At 37.5% G+C, this 21929-nt stretch overlaps 1 protein-coding gene across 14 annotated transcripts in view; it reads left to right on the top strand.

Moving 5' to 3' along the window:
* The window catches only part of DCDC1 (doublecortin domain containing 1), a 608393-nt gene that overhangs the window by 509349 nt on the left and 77115 nt on the right, over window positions 1–21929 (top strand). For all 14 annotated transcript variants that reach the window (XM_049890804.1, XM_049890803.1, XM_049890799.1 and 11 more), the window contains 6 exons: window positions 1325–1448; window positions 8248–8429; window positions 12867–12965; window positions 17199–17298; window positions 19535–19670; window positions 21522–21681. In XM_049890804.1, the coding sequence (XP_049746761.1) occupies window positions 1325–1448; window positions 8248–8429; window positions 12867–12965; window positions 17199–17298; window positions 19535–19670; window positions 21522–21681 (801 nt within the window). The remainder of the gene's footprint in view (window positions 1–1324; window positions 1449–8247; window positions 8430–12866; window positions 12966–17198; window positions 17299–19534; window positions 19671–21521; window positions 21682–21929) is intronic.

Genomic DNA, 21929 nt, shown 5'->3' with positions numbered 1-21929 from the left:
TAGTTTTCTGGAGGATTCCTTAGGGTTTTCTCTGTATAAGATCATGTCTTCTGCTAATAGAGATAATTTTACTTCTTCCTTGCCAATCTGGATGCCCTTTATTTCTTTATCTAGCCTAATTGCTCTGGCTAGGACCTCCAACACCATGTTGAATAAGAGCAGTGATAAAGGGCATCCTTGTCTGGTTCCTGATCTCAAGGGGAATGTTTTCAGGCTCTGCCCATTTAGGGTGATGTTGGCCGTTTGGCTTTGTATAAATGCCCTTTATCATGTTGAGGAATTTTCCTTCTATTCCTATTTTGCTGAGAGTTTTTATCATGAATGAGTGTCGAACTTTGTCAAATGCCTTTTCTGTGTCAATTGATAAAATCATGTGATTCTTGTCTTTTGTTTTATTTATGTGATAAAAAAAGAGTTTTTTTTTTATGTGATGGATTATATTAATTGTTTTTTAATGTTGAATCATCCCTGCATACCTGGTGTGAATCCCACTTGGTCATAGTGAATTATTGTTTGGATATGTTGTTGAATTCTCTTGGCTAGAATTTTGTTGAGGATTTTTGCATCTACATTCATGAGGGATATAGGTCTATAATTTTCTTTTTTTGTGGTGTCCTTATCTGCTTTTGGTATAAGGGATATGGTGGCTTCATAAAATGAGTTTAGTGGTATTCCGTCCTTTTCTATGCTCTGAAATACCTTTAGTAGCAGTGGTGTTAACTCTTCCCTGAAAGTTTGGTAGAACTCTGCAGTGAAGCTGTCCGGGCCAGGGCTTTTTTTTTGTTGAGAGTTTTTTGATTACTCTTTAAATCCGTTCTTTTGTTATGGGTCTTTTTAGTTGTTCTACCTCTGTTTGTGTAGCAGTCAAATATTTTATGTTATTTGTTATGTGCATTTTTTTTACCTAGTAGTTCATAATCTTTTGGTAGTATAATAATATTTCCCATAATAATTGTGTCTATGTTGGTTTCCCTTTGAATGTCTAAAAAGTTTTGCTTGGTTTTTTTTGTTTATGCAAGTATTGTTATTTATATCATTGTTATTATAAACTGATTGTTATTTTACTTTGCTCTTTGTCTCAAAGTCTACTGTCTACTATAACTTCGACAATTTTGCTTTAATTTAAGTAAGTTTATCTGATTTAAAAAAAGTGTCTCTTAATTTTTAAGTGCACTTTCTTTTTTGTTGCTTGCAAATTATTAGATTTGGGTTTTGAATTCAAACTGAGTCTGCCTAGCAGACAGCAAGTACTTGATGAATAAAATGAATGTTTTAGGTGATATTTAACCCTACTAAATCCTCTTTCTCTTTTCCTTTGTTTTAGGTGGGCGATAAAACATGAAGGAACCAATAAACCAGGCCAGTGGAAACATTCCAAAGTTGAAAATCCTTTATGGAACAAGCTAAACTATATGTGGCCAGTCCTTCCCAGCGGCCAAATTAATGAGGTTGTATCACTTAGAACAAGAGGTGGTTGTTGAGAATTATGGTCCTGGTATTTGTCTCCTGTGCCTTTCTTCTGCGAGGTCGTGGAAGTAGAAACACAAGTTGATTGGGGTTTGGCAAATTTCCTGAAGATAAAATTCAACTTCAGCACTCTCTTTCTTCTTGGGGTCTTTAGTATGTCTTACCTTATTGCTAGATCACTGACACATTCAAAAAGATTTAGAATAAAAATAGATTTTATTTGGAGCTCTTTAGTTGTTACCAGCGGAGGGCCAATCAGCTTACCTATTTTGCCATACTTCCTGGTCTCCACCAAATTTTTTATTTCCCCTTAAATCATGATGCCCTGTACCTCCCCAGTGATGGAATCAATGAGTCTCAGTGCTTTAGGGGAAGGACAAATGAAACATTAAACCAAGGGCCCAAAAGATGCCTTATGTTTAGACTGTACTGAAGCAACTGTCTAGAAAGCTGAGTTTTTTTGAGAGACAAAAAAATTTCTTCAGAATAGCAGAGACTATGGGGTAGGCAGCCCTAGATAGTGGCTGGATGAATTATGTGTCTAGAACTCAGGGTTTGCAGCACTATGGAGAATGAACATGAAGCTTAGAGTGGGGTGGTGGAATAAAAGAGAGGAGACAAGTAGGTTCAGCATGAGCTAGGAAAAAAATTGTGAGCTACAATAATCGTAAATTTTTCTCCAGAAGTTCAGGAAAGACACTGAAACACAGATACTAGGCAGGATAACTTATACTTCAGCTGGTGGTAAGCAGACATCAGCAGGTTGCCCAGTGGCAAAAGAGGAAAGAGGGAGATTCTTAGAGGCCTATGAGAGTCAAGGATAGCATAAGTACCCAGGTAGAGACCATAGGCCCCCTTTCCCAATGGCATATGGTTTATTTAACTTTTGTCTACATCTGGAAACCATCTTGAACAGAAGAAAGGGAAGGGGTACATCTTTGAAAGAAAAGAACAGTTCTTGTAAGGTGTTTGAAACTTCAATTTGATTGAGTATGTATCCAAAACCACAGAGCTAACCTCCAAAAAAACTGTTTAAATTGGCAGACGCCTCTAATTGGAACATCAAATTTCCCAACCTCCCTAATGGGATGGGGGTGCACCGGTATGCCTTATAAAGAAATGTACTTCAGTTACAGGGAAATAGAAAAAAATATAATTATTGCAAGTTGTACAGATGTGATGCTTCTATGTTTTTACCTCAGTATACAAGTAAAAGTAACTCAGCTAACTAATTAACTGATTTACACAACAAATGGTAAACTATATTAGGAAATATAAGTTAAGTTCTTTTTAACAGTTACCTTTAAAATATTAACATTTCTGCTGACGTTCTGGGATTTTTTGACAAATAAATGATCTTCAGAAAGAATACAGACTACTCCTAAATTCTCTTTTTGTTCAAACAGAGCAATAACTTTTGGGTAGAGTGAGTAAGTCACTGTACCTCAACAAAACTCAGACCTTCGCTTGTAGAGGGAGAGAGCTAAGACACTAATTTAGCTAAAGTCAGACAAGTTGACCATGTATTTCAAAATGACTCAGCCTAAAAGCAATGTTATTTCTTGAAGTGTTTGAGGAAGAGAGGAAAATACTTACCAAGCAGAGAATTTAGATAGTTGTCATGCAAATCAAATACAATCTACTTCACTGAAGACCTGGATCCATCTTATTTGAGGGAATCAGGTTTTCTTCCAGTCCCATTATTACATAATTGATATTTTAGCAAAAGAAGATTATTTTATTTCAATGTGTAATTATATACAATTAATATTTGGCTTGGAATGACTTTCCAAATAAACTGAGATTAGGATATATGATTTCATGTAGTGGGATTCAGAACACTTCGGTCACTGTAAACATCTGTATTAATTTTATTCCAAATTTAATCTTCCAACTTTACTTGTTTAACCATAATTTATTATGTATTTAGGCAATGCAGACAGAGCAAGAAAGGAGATAGACATGGTCCGCATGGAGCCTGAAGTTTGTGAAGTATAGGCTATGAGTCAAAAAGGAAGAAACCAGAAAGGAAGACAGCAGAGTTGACGAATAATGGACAAAGAAGGGAGGAAGAAGAAACTCACAGAAAGTTTTGTGTTTTAGAAATCAAGGTTATTTGTTGAGTCAGTTCATTCAGTCATATAGTCAGTATGAGAAAAAATCAGCCAGGCTGATTGTACGAGTGTGCCTGAAAATTAAGTCAAAACATTGAATCTAGGAAAACTACCTAAGAAACCCTATCCTGAGACCTCAATTCCCTTATTAATTCATTGACAAGAGGTTTCTAAAATAAAATAATGAATAAGAAAAGACTTTAGGAAATATGGACAATGGGAATCATTTTTGTGGATGATTCAAACTGTAATAATATCAAACTGTTTGCATCTCATTGGTGACAGCTACTCTGAGAAATGTTTTCATGCTGTTCTCACTTTTAAATATTACTCATCCTAAAAGGCAATTGCCAGCATTTGTATGAAAAAATAGCACTTCAGATATCTGAGGATATAGTGTGTTTAAAATATGTTAAAAGCCTTATAAACACACAAGAGGAATTCATTTTGGTTTATACTATGTTCGTTGAAATAATTCCTTGGAATTCAAGCTTGTTTTCCACTCCTTGGAAAAAAGTTGTAAATTGAGAAGTTGTACTTCTAAACACTTAAAGGTCAGGGGCAATGAATTTTCATTTTCAGGGACAAAATAATTGGAAAAAGTGAGTGAAGAGACTTAGGATTTTGGAATGAGCTACTGGATAGTGATTTTAGAATTCCTTAAAATCCCCTAATTTTTAGTAAATTTGTATTACTTACTAAATTAAATTATATCTATTTGGAGGGACCTACGTTAAACAAAAGGAAGATAAAGTATATATCTGATTACTTTATTAAGAGATAATGATAATTATCTGTCCGTATAAATGGTAGGAAACCCTGGTAGTGTAGTGGTTAAGAGCTACGGCTGCTAACCAAAAGGTCCATAGTTTGAATCCACCCGGCGCACCTTCGGAACTGTATGGGGCATTTCTACTCTGTCCTGTAGGGTTGCCATGGGTCGGAATCGGCTCTACAGCAATGGTTTTTTTTTTTTTTTAAATAAATGGTAAGAAGGGATGTGGGAAGGCTGGAGAAAGAAAACTGACAAATCTGTTAGTTTATTAATAATAGATGAAGGAGGGCCGATTTCACTTAGAAACTTAGATTGTTGGATGAGGGTTAAGCTAGCACATTCCAGGTGTGTTCATCAGAAACACGGCATTCTTGGGATATTGAAAAAAAAATCTTAGTTCCAGATCCTGATTCTGCCAACTAATAGTTCTCACAATCTAAGCACATGGACTCTGGTTTTTTGCACAAGAATCTTATTTCTCTTGACTTTTCCTTGCCTGGTTCAGAAATAAATAAATGGGAAAATTTAAGATATTTTACACTAAGACTTTCATGTAACAGTAATTTTTTTATTAAAAAAAAAAAACTCTTTTCCCCGTTTCTTCCAATTATCCAACCCTTGCTTTATCATCTTTTATGTTCCAAACTAGTGTGAAAGTTGACTTGTTCTGAACTGCTGAATATTATCTTTGCTAGAAAAGAGTTACAGTTCAGTACTTCTTAAAGAAGTTGTACATCCCCACCTCTCTACCGTCCCTGGAATTAAGTAAAACATTTCTACAATAGGAAAGTTTTAAATGAAAATACACCATGAGCTTGTCCTAAATTTTGACATTTCTTCTCAGTAACCTTAGTATGGGAATACAGCCCCATGTTGCTCCATTATTAGGTAACAGACATTTATAAAAGAAAAAAAAAAACAAAAAACTTCAAAATCTGCCATTTGTGATTTAAAATCCATACAAGTGAAAGGTTCTTACTGAAGATCAGGAGTAAAATAAAACCTCATTAATTCAAATTTTCCTTTTTTAGAAGTTTGATAAGTTGTCGTCATTGTATGCCACTATTATTAACACATTTGCTAAGCAAAATATTACATTAAAAATATAAGAGAAAAACTTAAACTGAAAAGCATTCTACTCATCAGATTTTTGAACATTTATTTTTACTGTTTTGTTCCTAATTAAATGCTGTGAATTCACTCATCACACAAACAAATTAGAGCATCAAAATTAGATGCCGTTTCAGAACATCTAATCTTCACAATCCTTCGGATTTTATTTATAATTTATTTAAAACACACTTTCTTGATCTACGTGATTGTTCAGTGTAATTTTAAGATTCTAAAATTTTCGAAAGAATATGAAATAATAAATTACTACATATTTTACTGGCTTTCAAGGAAGTTATCCTTTTCCATAAGCTTAATAGCAGGGATGTGGACCTATATTGACCTAGTGTGCCAGCACATCTCCACAACCTGCATGGAGCTTCATCTTTGTCATGTCAGTTGCGTGTTCCCAGGACACTAGAACCCCCTTTGTAGTGATTACCTGAGGCTTTTTGCCTGCTCCACATACTTTCCCCCATCTTTGGGTATTGGCACCTGTATCCCCTTTAGGAAATTTCTCACTTTTTGTTCATGTGGATTGTGGTGTCTTTGTCTGGGTTCCCCAGAAATCAAAATCTGAGGCAAATAGCTTGTGCACTACCACTTTGTTAGGAAAGGCAGCCCCAGGAAGCGGGAGTAGAGGACAAGCAGGGAAAGAAGGAGAGCCAACATGAGAATGTGTTATCAAGCTGGTCACTGCTAAGTGCGACTTGCTGTCCTCTAAGAAGCCGTTAAACAGTGTTCTCAAGAGAGTCTTTTCTGGATGAAAAAGAGGGAAATCTCTCTCTGGTCAAAGGTTTGCCCAAGGTCAGACAACTAGAGTAGTGGGGCAAAGTTTCAAATTCAGGCAGTCTGCCTCCAGAGTCCCTGTTTTTCTCCATCTTACTAACTAATCTCATGAATGGTAAGAGCTAAGGAAAAAATGGAAGCGTGGATAGAGGACAGTGTCAGTGGGGGCTGGGGCAGGACAGGGTTTGGAAATTTTATATACATTGATCAGGGAAGGATTTATTGAGGTGATATTTGAGTAAAGACCTAAAAGGACATAAGGGAGAGAACCAAGAAACTCTGGGGAAGGAACATGCCAGGAAATGCAAAAAACTCAAGACAGTGAGTTTGAGGAACAATGACGGAAAATATGGCAAAAACATTGTTGAGTGAAATGGAGATTAGCAGGAGATAAGGTTAAAGAGAAAAGAGGGAGTGCAGGTCACACAGGACTTTGCAGGCCCCTCTGAGGACTTTGGCTTTTACTCTCAGGTGGGAAGCCATTGGATGATTTTGAAAAGAGGAATGATGTGCTCTGACTTCAGTAATAATAGGACCATTATGATAAAAGATCACAGGGGAGCTAAGGCTGAAGCAGGAATAAGCAATTAGGATGGTTTTCAATCTCTAGGTGAGAGAGGCTAGTGGCTTGGACCAGGGTGGTAGGAGTTGAGGTGATGAAAAGTAGTTGGGTCATTGATATATTTTGAAAGTGGAAACAGGTTTTGCTGATGTATTTAGAAATTAATAAATGGTAGATAACTAGAAAAAAGAACTACATTGGGAAATTAAAAAAGACATTTTTAGCAAAGTGCTAACAGGAACCAGTTCCTGAAGTAGATGAACAAAGTAGGGGTACTCGCCCTGTTAGATATCAAGATTTAGCAGGGAGAGAAAACCATTGTAATTAAGACAATGTGAAAGGATAGACAAATTGAAAATAGAAAACACAAAAACAGGCCCATGCTTATATGGAACTGTGATATTTTACAGGATGGCCATGGCAGATTAGTGGTGAATACTGCCAGGACAATTTTTTATCCATGTAGGAAAAAAGAAAAAATAATTGGAACCGTGCCTAACAACATCATCTCTGACCTCTCCTTTCCCCATTTTATTTTCTCCAGGAGTGTCTGTCTATCTCTGTGATGGCATACCATCCACCTAGTCGCCCAAGCTACAAACCTGGGAGCCATCTTTGCCCTATCCTCCAAACATGTCCTATTACACTCCTCAAGTCTCATACATACACTGTGGCCTTCCTTTCACTCCTCCATTGCTGTGCTAGCTCCTACTAAGGCCTCAGGTCTCAGTTTATGTGTCATTTCTGAGTTAGGTTCTCCTCCTGTGTGGTCCCATCACTCCCTGTACTTAACCCTGTTACTCTTACACTTACACTATTGTAATTGCCAATTTTCTTCAAGATAAATTTCTGCAGATCCACTACAAAACCCTTGAGGGATAGTATTCCAATTTTCAGTCCCTAGCGCTGTGCCTGGAATACAGTAAATGATACTTATTTGTGAACGATTACCAACCAACTTTGAGCTCTACAACTAAAACACGTGAAATTTGTTTAAGTCCTCTTATTATCTCACTCTTTTTAGTGTTTAGTGTGTTCCCCAAATATCTTCTTCTTTGCCAAATAGATCCAGTTTAAGATAACATTCTTCCTTCCTTCACATTGATTAAAGCTACTTCACACATGAGCAAAAAAACATTCCAAGTTAGTTCAATTCTATTTTTCTAGAAAGATTTTTCTCTGCAAGGGAATAAATCATCCATGTTGTAACACAAAATGGGTTGTTACATGAGTTTTTAAAAATATACTTCCTCTTTAGCCAAATAAAACGTTAATTAGAAATGTCTGGAACATCTTAGGTGTCCAATACATTTTTGTTGAATGAATGCAAGATTAAAGATATAAGCAGTGTGCTTAATATTTTATTTAAATCTAGAAATGACTTTCCTTATTTATTTGTTATCATCTTTTTTTCTCATTTCTTTCTGAAGAATTTTGACTGGCCAATAGAAGGACTGCTTGTTCCAAACAGCCCCCCCATGAAGAAACCCATCTGTAAGACACCAGTGCAATATGTTCCTGTGAGACTCAGAGTTTTGCGAAATGGAGATAAGAATAAAAACAGAGCTCTTGTTATAATTGGTCCAGACATCTCACCTAGACGGAAAGCGCAGTAAGAACAGCTTGTTCCTACCTCACATTAAATACATGTCCTAGTTTCTACACATTTTTGTCTCTTGCTTAAAGATGTTTTCTGGGGGACTTTGTGTTTACTGGAAAAAAAAAAAACTCCCATATTAACAGTTAGAGATGAAAATAGATACTAAAATTCATTTAGTTTCTCTTTCAGGAACTTAATTTGAGCTCTGCTCAGTTAGAGTAAGCACAGGAAAATATAATGAGTTGGACATGAGTAGTTTTGATGAAAAAAAGTTCTATGATCAGTATGTCCATTTTAAGTTAGCATTTCTTTTGTTTGAGTTTTATTACTGTATCTTGAAATTGAACTTACGTAAATTTCTTCTTAAATATAATTTTGTAACTACTTATTTAGAGTATTATTATGCACAATTATTTGATTATGTTTAAACCTTTGGAATACTTGATGAACAAATATGAAAACCAAAAACCAAACCTCCTGCCATTGAGTCAATTCTGACTTGTAGAATTCTCAAAAATGTAACTTTATACGGTTTATGTTCTTGCCTTGGAATAACACTTTAAAAGTTTACCACCCTAGAAAAGCATTGATCTGCACTTTAGCTTACCATATAAAATTGGGATAAAATCTTCCTAAACAGCCACTATTTCTCCAACATTGGAGGAAAATCACCTGCTGTATTTGTATTACATTTCAGAGCAAAAGGAATAGTAGATCATTGAAAAATTCTGAAGCAGAGAATGAGTTAAACACATTGTTTGTCATATTATTAGCAGTGGTATTACCTCTTGACGTTTCTTTTGAGATGTTTAGAATATTTGTGGCTGTGATAATAGTTTAATATTTCTTTCTTCACATTGATTAAATATACTTCATACATCGCTGAACAATGAGTAGCATTCAAATTGGCTGTCCACTGAACTGCCTGTAGAGATGATAAAGTAAAAAATTAATCTTCAAAGTAAAGTCAAGCCTGAAATTGAAATCTTTGACGCATACATTTCGTAATTAGCTTATTCTGCTAGATGTAAAATGTGAGAGTAATGCCCTTAATGTAGTTCATGTCCTTTTTTTTAACATCCAAAGTTAACAAATAATTTCTGTCCTTTCCCAAATTTATTTTTTTCTCTATATTTAATTGTGGATCAAAATTATATACTGAATTTATTCGATCACATTAATATTTTTCAAAGCACAGCTCAAACAAGTAATCCAAATGTAATTTGAGAGATTTGTCAATTTGAATAACTATTCTAGCAGAGAGTATGTGAATCTCTCCACTGTCTGCTATGATATAGTTATGGGACAGCTATGTCCTGGTTAATCAAATATTCAGGTATTAGAGAGTCACTTTGAACACTACGTGAATGAATTAGTCCCAAATAATTAAAACGTACTGGCGTATGCTTGACACTAAAACTCTACTAACTACAGTTTAATTTTTCTTTGCTGATCCTGAAAGTGTTCTCCAGGATCATCAATAGCATTTCTTTCCCAGAGCTGTTAACAGCTGGGTTAACAGAAGGTCTCACTGGAACGAGTTTTCACTAACATTACAGAGTAGCTGTGTTGCACAACTCCAGGGGGCACCTTTCATGTTCGCATTGTATCCTGTATGAATGGCCTCCCAGGGTGAAGGCCCTGCTGTGTTACTTTGAATATATCCAAGTTAAATGTCTTATCTTCCAGAGGAAATAAATTCTAATGACGGATAAAGATACACTACTTGCATTAGTCTGAAATTTATAAAAAGAAAGGATTGGGCTGTTTGGTAAGTTTACAAGCAAAATCAGGCCAGAATGATGAATATACATCCATTTTAACCAAATCTCACTCTTGTAGCACGCGATCCTTTAGTTATTTAGTAATTCACTCTAGGCAGTTTTGATTTTTGTTGTTTGTGGTAGTTCTTCTACCCACAAAGCCAAAGAAAGATCAAATAACACGTGTTCCTTCCTTAGATGATCATTTCTCTTAGTGAGTAACCATATCTTGTCAATGAGCAGTTCTGCTCTGTCACCTGAATTGGAATCAACTGGGCAGCATGCAAAAACAACAACTTTTGATAATGGCTGTCAAATCCATATAAATTAAGACCAGCATAGTTATAATTTTTCTTGTGTCACAGGTGAATTTCATCTTTCAGAACCTTTAGTTAAAAGAGGAAAGATTTTTTAAGTGATACTTTAAGGAATTGTAAAAGGAAAGGTCCATAGAAACTCTGTATTTTAGGTAATTTCAATATATGTTTACCTGTGTTTTACTGACTATGTAAAGGCATTCGACTGTGTGGATCATAACAAATTAAGGATAACGTTGTGAGAATGGGAATTCCAGAACACTTAATTGTGCTCATGAGGAACCTTTACATAGATCAAGAGGCAGTTGTTCGGACAGAACAAGGGGATACTGATTGGTTTAAAGTCAGGAAAGGTGTGCGTGAGGGTTGTGTTCTTTCACCATACCTATTCAATCTGTATGCTGAGCAAAGAATCCGAGAAGCTGGACTAGATGAAGAAGAACGGGGCATCAGGATTGGAGGAAGACTCATTAACAACCTGCGTTATGCAGATGACACGACCTTGCTTGCTGAAAGTGAAGAAGACTTGAAGCACTTACTGATGAAGATCAAAGACCACAGCCTTCAGTATGGATTACACCTCAACATAAAAAAAAAAAAAAGAAGAAAACAAAAATCCTCACAACTGGACCAATGAGCAACATCATGACAAACAGAGAAAAGACTGAAGTTGTCAAGGATTTCATTTTACTTGGATCCACAATCAACACCCATGGAAGCAGCAGTCAAGAAATCAAAAGACGCATTGCATTGGGTAAATCTGCTGTAAAGGACCTCTTCAAAGTGTTGAAGAGCAAAGATGTCACCCTGAAGACTAAGGTGCATCTGGCCCAAGCCATGGTATTTTCAGTCGCATCATATGCATGTGAAAGCCGGACAATGAATAAGGAAGACGGAAGAAGAATTGATGCCTTTGAATTGTGGTGTTGGTGAAGAATATTGAATATACCATGGACTGCCAGAAGAACGAATAAATCTGTCTTGGAAGAAGTACAACCAGAATGCTTCTTAGAAGCAAGGATGGCGAGGCTGCGTCTTACATGCTTTGGACATGTTGTCAGGAGGGATCAGTCTCTGGAGAAGGATATCACACTTGGCAAAGTACAGGGTCAGCGGAAAAGAGGAAGACCCTCAACGAGGTGGATTGACACAGTGGCTGCAACAATGGCCTCGAGCATAACAACGACTGTAAGCATGGTGCAGGACCGGCCAGTATTTCGTTCTGTTGTGCATAGGGTCGCTATGAGTCAGAGCCGACTCAGTGGTATCCAACAACAACAACAACAACATATATATGTCTTATGTATTAGTAAGTTATAATCCCTGTTTTTACTCAAACTCCTTAGTATAGATTTTAAGGCCCTATGTGCCCTGTCCCTGAATATTTCTCAAGCTCTATTTCTTATCAACGCTCTTTCCATTTCCTACTCTCAAACCCCATTCCTCACCCCCAATACCTCCCATCTGCCTCAATCCTAAAGGTCTTTTGAGAATGAGTTTGGACTTCATTCCTAAATGTTGACCCTGAACTTGACTCCCTCCCCTCACCAGAATTAGCTGTAGCTGCTATGTACTTCATTGCTCCTATTGCCATGGGCTTTCCACCAGCATAGTACATGTTACAATGTTAGTGACTATCTGCTTGTGTCTCCATTCATGTGATAGAGAACAGTGATGGTGCATTATTTGTTCATATATGTACTGTATGCTATGATATGGTCATGGAACAGTGTGTCCTTGTTAATCCAATATTAAAGTATTAGAGGATTTACCACACAATTTAAGGCCCACAGTTGGCCTAAATCAGTCTTATTGCAGAATGAGTTAATGAATAACTGAATAGATAAATACATTTGATCATCATTTCTAATGAATGACTACTCAATAACTATATTTGAACTATTTCTTTCATTTAATAAAATATAAAAATTCTAAAAATGCACAGAATAGCTTTCTAACTTGAAAACCATATTACAATGAAGCATTCTTTTTCTGTGACCATCATTATTTATTTTTCAGTTTAAAAATGTTTAGGTATGAATTGGTGATAGAAAAATATATCAATAAAACATTATAGGCAAAATGAATGTAATCTCTGTGTTATCTGCAAAGTCAATAAATTCACACCTTAGAGTATTTAGTATATTGGAAATTATTTTCTGGCAAGAGTCATTTATAGTGTCAATGTTTACAAAGTTTAATATTTATGATAGTTTTTAAAACTTTTTTTTTTTTTAGAAAGGCACATTATTTTAGGGAAAATCATGATAAAATAGGACCTCATGATTTTTCACATATATAAACCAGTTGAAAAAATAATTGACAATGTATACTGACATATCATTCAGATCTTGGATCATTTGTTTCAGAAATACTGACACTGGAAGGAAAGAGAATGTGAAAATCCAAGTCACCAAATATCCTGAAACAGAAACAAACCAGACTGAGTTTCATCAATTTTTGGAGAGGTAAATACTTAATATCCTAAATACAAAAGTATTTTCTATTCAAATGCCTGAATGATTATTTATAAAGCATAACATAAAATACATATGTCTCTACATAAGAAAACAGTTGTTAACATAATGTTTCTGGAGTTTTTAATCTGAATTATATTAAGTATGTGATAGTCCATGATACCAATGTTGATTAATACAAAAATAATTTTTGAAATTTCAAGGTCTGGTAAGTTCCCATAGCATTCTGAACTACCAACTCAGTAAATATAAATTACTTTTATTTTTTATCCATTTCACAATTTTCAAACAACATCTTTTGTTGGTTTATATTTGCCTAAGTTGAGGGCAGGGGAGTTGCATTTTTATATTTTATGTACTCTAAACCAAATTTTTAAATATCATAAAACTATATCATATTTTAAAGATACTATAATTTTTCTTTTGATCAATATTTTTTCACCAAAACAAGAATTGTCTCCATAGAATTCTATCACTGTTTAAAGGTAGAGCACCTGATATGAATTTTATTTGTCAAAAATGCCTTGTCAAATGTGGGGAAGCAGTTTTATAGAATTTAAGGAAAATTGTGTGTAAAAACTCATTTTAAAATAATAAATAGAGAACTTTTCTGTTGGTACCTACCTGTGAAGTTTTAGACAACATGGAGTATTGGAAACACCATTAGCTTAGGAGGCAGGGGACCTGAGCTTTAACCCCAGGTTTGCCATTAACGTAGCTGGCAGGTAAACCCTTCTTAAGGCTCAGTTTCCTTATCTGTTAAACAGGAGGATTGGAAGGGAGCTAAGAGGATAGAACGGAAGAATTTGGTTATTTTCGACAGACATCTGTTGTGTTCATATCATGTGCATAGATCAATGTTTGACCTTCTGCAGGAAATTTAAAAACAAAACAATGCACGGTGAGGCATTCTTTTCTCTGAAGAAACTCCCAATTTTTTGTGGAATAGAGTTTCCTTAGTGAAACAATTAGAAAGCCACACATGGCAGTATTTAATTGAATGGACATGAAAATGATCAGGTGACAAAGGTATATGACGTGCTGTGGTTAACCAGGAAAGACAGAGAGCCTTCTGGGGGGCAGCTGTCAGCGAAGACCACAGGAAGAGAGTGAGGCTTAAAATGGGCCTTGAAAAAGAGCAGAGAAAATGAGACAGAAGATAAAGGAAAAGAGCTTCATTAGGCCTTGCTACTCTTTGAAAATAGCTGGAACTCATTTTGCCAACTTGGGGCCTAGGGCTGAAGGAAAAATGTTTGGGGCTCCAGGGAGGAACATCCTGGTGAGCGACTGGCAGAAGGAGGTCTCCATTATCGCAGAGCTCTAACTATCTCTGGTTCTGGGAGACACAGCACCTTTCTTGTCCCCCCTGTCCTTTTCTCTCGGGGACATCCTGGGTTGCATTATAACACAGTCCTCAGGGAACCAATTCCATCTGATGCTTCTCTGTTCCATTCCTGAGAAAGCAAAGTCAGAGATAAGATTCTGCTTTCCCTGGACTTTATAAACTCAAGTGGGCCACACAGTTATCCATGCTAATTTCCAGGTAAGAGTCAGGAGACTTTACTTCTATGCCTTTGACTTCACATAGCATGGAAATTCTGGACAGTTTGAGCAGCACCTCATGCCTCAGTTTCCTCACTTTTTAAATCTACTATCTTATTCTGTGATGATGCCCACTGAGGAAGCCATAGGATATAGTAGTAAAAACCCAGAAAGATTTAGGTTTGAATTTCAGCTCTCCTACTTATTAGCTATAGAACCTTGGGCAAGGAACTTAATACCCAGGCTCAGTTTCCTCTCAGAAATCGTGTGAGAATTAAATGAGAGAGTAGACCTGAAATGCTTGTAGTCCTCAGTCCATTGTAATAATGTGTTGCTCATGTTTCATGTGCCAGGCACTTAGAGGTATTCATGCACTTAATCCGCAAAATATCCCTATGAGAGAAGTATTACTATATCTGTCCTTTACTGATGGAGCAAATGAGGCTCAGGGAAATTAAGTAATTTCTCCAAGATCATTCAAACAGTGTGTGAGAGGGCTAGAATTTGAATCCTGGCAATCTGACTCTGGAACCCACATACAATATTAGGTGCTTAAGAGCTAATTCCTTTCTTCTCATCTCTTCTCCTCTCATTTATTTTGACTGGCATGTGAGCTAGCTAGAGGAATTAAATAAGAAGAAACAGCTTACCCCAATCCTCTCCAGCTAAATGTGCCAATCAAATTGTGCACTCTGAAAACAAGGGTTTCAAAAAAGGGAGGAAGAAACACTTGCCAGCCACCCATTCCTTCTATTCTACCACTTGTTGCCCTAAAGCAAGATACTCCCATGTTCTAAACATCCTCCCCAGAAAAATATGAGTGGGGCGGTAACTCTTGTAATGGCCATGCTGTAATTGTGCTTGGACCTACAAAGAGATCACCTGGGGAAAGTAAAATGAATTTGATTGGGTCCTTAGGCATCCAAAAAGCAGCAGGCAAATCTTGTGATGGGGTCAATCCTCTCACAGTTTTCTTTCCACCCCACCCCTCCAGCTCCTACCAATGAGAGGCATGGCTCCGTCCTCACTAGTTGCCCATCAGACTGCAGGTTGTTACATGAGAAGCAGGGACTTAGTGCCCACTGGCTTCTTTTCTTCTAAGACCCTCTCAGAGAAACGGAGGGCCTAATTATTTGCTCAATTGTTTTATCCCATTAAGGAAATAAAATTTAGAAATATTCTCCATATAACTGAATCAGGCTGATAAATATGACCCCCGCCCCCCCCCCAAAAAAAACCGCATTGCCGTTGAGTCGATTCTGACTCCTAGCGACCCTATAGGACAGAGTGTAACTGCCCCGTATGGTTTCCAGGGAGCGCCTCGTGGATTTGAGCTGCCAACCTTTTGGTTAGCAGCCATAGCTCTTAACCACTATGCCGCCAGGGTTTCCAATAAATATGAAGTCACCTCTATTTTGTTTACTATAAACAGTACATTCTAACGTAAAATGTATTCAGCAAGGATCTCTTACTTTCCTTTGCCAAAGGCAGGATCGTCACAAGAGTGCTTTTTAGGAAATTTCCCATCACTCTCCTTTAGCTCTGCTTCCCCTTCCTCACAGTTTTACCTCTATCCTAAACTGGCTATAGAGGTCCTAGCCTCCCCCACCTCAGCTCATCTTCTGCTCTGACAGAGTTATCTTTCTAAAAAGCAGATCTGATAACACCATATCACTGCTCTCATATCTTCAATGGCTTCTGGATGTTTATGGAATAGAGGCCAAGTTCACTAGCCTGGCATCCTCTGTGCTTTCCAGTTGGTACCCATGTTCCTTTCCAACTTCATCTTTCCCCTCCTTCTCTTCATACACTTAGTTCCAGCCAAACTAAACCCTTCCTCTATGTCCTACCATTGCTTGATGAACTCCTACTCATCCTTCAACATCCAATCCAAATATGTCCTCCTTAAATGAGTCTCCCTTGGAGGGGTTTATTGTTGCTTTGTCTGTATTCTCACAGCACACTGGCCAGATTCCTATGACAGCATGTAGACAGGTTGCTGACCTGTCTGTCACCCTTTCTGGACAGAGAGCTCCTCAGGGAACAGGGAAACAGTGTCATTTATCTTGGTATTCACAGGGCTGACCCAGTGCCTATTGGGGGAAAAAAATCACTGTTTAATGTTTAACCAGGCTAAAAATTCCTTTTTAGTAGGTAAGTTAAAAGTCTTGAGAGGTCACTCTTGGTGGAGAGGGATAAGGAAATGTTTGGTGAAGACTTTGGAGGTCTTGGGGAATTGGTAGAACTTCAACGGAAAAAAGCAAGCCTGGGAAGGTGTTTTGAACAGAAGGAAGAACACGAGCAAAGGCAGAGAAATAGGGGAGTGTAGGGGATATTGAAGAATGAAAAGTCAATAATAATATGTCTGCTGATTTATTGATCACGCCCAGCGCTGTGCTAAGCACTTTTCAATATTAACACTAATCTTCACAACAACCATGAAAAGTAACAAATTTAGCTTCAGAGAGGTTAAATAATTTGCCAAAGTTCCACAACTTGAAGAGGGGCAGAGAGACTCAAAAGGGTCTGATGAATTCCAGAGCCCAGCTCTTGACTGTCTGCCAGTCCTGCAGAGGGAGTGGCCATTTAGAGATTCAGGTCATTATCTTTTATTTTCATTCTTCCCTACGGGAAGCTTGTTCCATGCAAGTTCAATTTGTGTGTGTGTGTCTCTTATTTCAGGTGCACTGAAAATTTAAAATTACCTTCTGCAGCTCGGAGATTGTTCAATGAAAAGGGGAAGGAAGTCTTTGCCTTAAAAGACCTGCGGAGAGATGAACTGGTAAAGACGTGAATTTTTGGTGTATGTCTTTTGCCTATTTGGAAAATTTTCAGGCCACTGTATCTTTGAAAACTTTTCCAGCCCTGCCAGCTTTCTCCTTTCTTTCAGGCACTTGAATGGCAGCATATTAGATCTTTTGTTATAGTCCCACAGAACCTGAGTGTCTATTCTTTTTTTTTTTTTAAAGACTATTTCCCCTCTGTTTTTCAGATTGGTAATTTCTATTGTTCTATCTTTCAGTTCACTAGTTCTTTCCTATGTCTTCTCCACTTTGTTCTTCCTCTCATCCACTGAGCTCATTCATTTTTTTATTTCAGTTATTGAATTTTTCAGTTCTAAAATTTCCATTTGGTTCTTCTTTATATCTTCTATTCTTTTGCTGAGATTTTCAAATTTTTCATTTGTTGAAGAGAGATCATAATTGCTGCTGAAGCATTTTTATTATGGCTGCTTTAAAACCCTTCTCAGATAATTCTAATATCTGTCATTTCAGTGCCGGCATCTCTTGATTATCTTGTCTCATTCAAGGTGGATTTTCCCAGTTATTGGCATTAAAAAAAACCAGTGTTGTGATGAGTGATTTTTGATTGAAACCTCAATATTTGAGGGTATTATGCTATAAGACTCTGGATTTTATTAAATCTTCAGTTTTGGCTGACCTCCTTTAACACTGCTGTGGCAGAAGAAGGGATGTTGCTTTGTTATTGTCAAGTTCGGGTGGAAGTTCAGGTTTCCCACTTGGCCTTCATTGACATCTGGGGGGCAAAGAAGCTCCTCGTTACTGCTGGGCAAGGATGGGCGTTCTGGTTCCACACTAGGCCTCTGCTGATTCCACCTTGGCTGGGAGGGGTAGGAGTGACTTATTACTGCTCCTCATAAGGCATTCACTGGCACCGGGGCAGGGGTGGCCTCATCATTGCTGGGCAGTGATGAAAGTCCTAAATCTCTATTACGACTCCTCTGATACCTCCCTGGTAGGGAGCAGAAGGGATGCCTCAAGACCGCTGTGTAAGGGTGGAAGTCCATGCCTCCCATGCAGGGATGGGAGTGAGGGGGTGGTATATCCTCATTACCACACAATGGGGATGAAAGTGCTTGCTTCTACTCTGCTACCTCTCACACCACCCTGTTGGTGGTGGTGGTCAGAGGGGAGGGTTTGGGAGCTTCATTACAGCCTGGCGAGGATTGTAGTATAGGCTCCCCATTTGGCCTTTGCTGGTAGGGATGGAAGAGGGAGAGTTTTTTTCTGTCGTGTTTGGATGTAGTAGAATGCTTATTGTCTAAAAGTTTCCTGTCTTTCTAGGTTGCCTTTTTCTTGGTCCTTGGCCAGAGACCAGGCTTTGATTGGGTTTTTTTTTTTTTTTTTTTGTGAGAGTTCATTGGTATATCTAGGTTGCCAACTTAACCAGCATTGAATCTGGGATCTCTCAGGCAAAAAGAAAACCCAGAGAGCTACCACCATGTTGTTCCTTGGATCCCAAGTTCCCAAGTTGGACTCCTTCATCTCTCCATCCTTCAGAGTCTTTTTATGTTTGTTTTATACGTAATGGTGAGGAATTTTAGCAGGAGGAAAAAGGAGAGGAATTTTAGCAGGAGGAAAAGGGAGAGGCATTTCTTCATGTTTCTGGAAGCAGAAGTCTTTTCTTTCTTTCTTAATGGAGGCATACAATACATAATATTCTGTATTCTGCTTATTCATTTAATAAATCATGAACATCTTCCTCTGTCATTATATATTCTTTTTTTTTAAATAACCACATTATATACTTTTTGGTGTTCACAGTTTTACTTACTCAATACTCATTTATTATTGCATATTTGGATTATTTCTAGGATTTTGTTATTATACATAATGCTACAATGAACACACTTCTTCAAAAATTTTTCCTATATCCGTGATTATTTTCTTATGCTAAACTTCTAAAAGTAGAATTGCTATTTCAAAGAATATACATAATTTTCCAGATTTATTTTGCATAGGTTTGCATCACATGTCATCCTTTAGGGAAGACTGATGACACCCACAAAAATACAATACAATAAACACACTGCTACATACTCAAAATGCTACCTGGGTAGGTAGCTATCCATCGATCCAAGGTAGTCTGTGGACATTTACTACCATGACACTTAGTGAAAGCCATAGACTACCCCTACAACTCATATAATTTACCTCTTTATTTTAAGCTTGATAATTTTTTAACTTGCTTGAATCAGAGACTCATTTCTTTGACAGGTGTACGTTTCATGTGGAGAAAATTGGATCAATCCCGACCTGTCCATTTCTCAGCAAAAGAAGCAAATCTTCCTTAGGAACCTAGCATTAGACATTTCCAAAATTCAAATCTTCTGCAGTATGAGTAAGAAGGAGGGTAAGCATTGGAAATATTTTCTTTAATATATACAGTCAAAGTAAATCTTGGATGCTGTTGCTTTTTTTAAAAAATACGAATTTTTTTTGTTTTTAAGTGACCATTTGATTCCTGCATTTTGCTGTTTAGTTATTTAGACCATATATTTAACCGGATTCCTAGTGGCACAGTGGTTAAGCACTCAGCTGCTAATTGAAAGGACAGTGGTTTGAACCCACCATCTGCTCCATGGAAGAAAGATGTGGCAGCCTACTTCTGTAAAGATTACAGCCTTGGAAACCTTACGGGGCAGCTCTACTCTGTCCTATAGGGTTGCTATGTGTAGGCATCAACTCAATGACAATGGGTTTATACAATTTACACTACAATTTGGATGTACAAAGAAAACAGACTTTGTCTGTAACGAACCTGTCCTTTTTTTTGTGAGCCCTATGCACCCCATCTAGGAAAAAATTAAATCTCCAGTCAGGTCTAAATTTTGTTCAACCCGTTAATTTAAATGCTCCTTTTAAGATGGGCTTTTCTACTTCTGTTTCTAGACCCTCGCTGTAGTTCTTCTCTAGGGTAGAACGCGTGGTGGAAGGAAATATCTTGAGTGGAAAATCCTCTCCTGGGCACTGCTGGCTGAAGTCCACAGCTGGGTTGATTTGCAGTCCATTATTTTGGTATAGGAAATGCTTTGGGTGGGTGGAGCTTCCTGCTTGATTCAACCTCTTGTCTGCTCCCCATACCTCCCTGAGTCCTGGCTGTGACTGAGTGGCCATCCCTGCAGCCCTTTCTACAGATCCACCTCACACCTGCTTACAGTCACTTCTGGAAAGCTCCCCAGAAGGACTCTTAGCAAATCCTGGGTGATGGCTGCATCCCCAGAAATCAGATCCAGCTTCACCACTATATTCTCATGGTTGTGCCTATGTTGAGTGGCAAGGGCAGCTGGAGAGGTGACCTCCTCATAGTGTCCTGAGCTTTAAGCAGTGTCGCAGTGCTTCCTTGGCTCAGCTAAGATATCAGAAAGGAAACCTGTAGGGGGAAATCAAGATATTATGTGCTCGTTAATGCCTTTCTCTGTCTTCTGCCCCAGATTCCCGCGGATCCCAAAATGGTAGGTTTTCTCCTGTCAGTTCTGAGGTTAACCTTTGATATGCCAAAAGGAAGCTAAAGACATTTGGGAAAATCCTAAATCATAACAATATCCTTACTTACAGGGCTGTTGTCTGTGGCAATATCCTGTGTTTGAATGTCAAAATCAATCTTTGCACTCTTGCATTCCTTTTGTAACATTTCTCATCTCCTCCTGGACCTCCTCTTTCTTTTATGGTTGCCCCAGAAAAAAGGCCAGGGAGCCAGAAAGGGGATAGAGAAAAGCTCATTAGTGTATTTTAAAACATTACCCTATTGCATATGTTGAACACACTATATCCCAAGTTTTGCATGTGTCTTTATAGGCATTGGGGAGTTTCACTGATGAGTTTGTGATTCCAGAGAATGATACAAGAAAAAAAAAAGTTGCTGATGAATTGATTTCAACTCATGGCAACCTATAGAGATTTATATAAATAATGTGGTCCGTTTGAATAATTACTATTTAGAATAATTAACTTAATTTGGGAGAGAAAGATCTATTTTTTAGTACTTTTGCCTAAAACTATTTTGAGAAGAATCTACAAGAATGAAATTACAAGAAATACAACTTATTAGTTTATAAAGCAACTATCAATTACTCTTAAAATTCTTTCAGACCAAATAGCTGGAAACTTTTTTCGCATTTTTTATTTTAGTGTGTGTGTTCACATTCCTAGTGGTCTGCAGTCAGGACTAACAGGTTGTTGCAATTTGCGCATTTCTGCTCAGATCTTGTTTTAGAAGTCCAAAGTGACATGGTATCTGGAGCCAAGCTTGCTGTGCATAAACCTGTAGCAAATTTTGGAGAAGAGACGCAAATTATAGACCCAGAGGAAAAGCAAATGCAAAAAAATCCTTCAACAAAGGAAAATGCTTCCGGTGAAATTCTGTAAGTAATCATTGTGGCCAGAAAAACTACAGAACTGCTATTCGAACTCAGCTCATTAGCCCCTTAACAGCCCAGAGCCCATGCAGGGAAAGCTAGGCAAGTTTGTGAAACTAATGTCAAGTGAACAGCTAGAATTTAATTAGCTCCTGGGAAAAGGATAGAAGTGGAGCTTCAGTGTTCTACTTTCAGTATTATTTTTAAAAGACTAGAAGCTTAGAATTTTCGATGGTGACATGAAGAATTAATCA

Source organism: Elephas maximus, chromosome 7 (genome assembly GCF_024166365.1).
Source record: "Elephas maximus indicus isolate mEleMax1 chromosome 7, mEleMax1 primary haplotype, whole genome shotgun sequence".
In the NCBI taxonomy this organism is placed as follows: domain Eukaryota; kingdom Metazoa; phylum Chordata; class Mammalia; order Proboscidea; family Elephantidae; genus Elephas; species Elephas maximus.
Note: the sequence above shows the minus strand (reverse complement) of the source record. Positions and strands in the feature narration are given on the sequence as shown.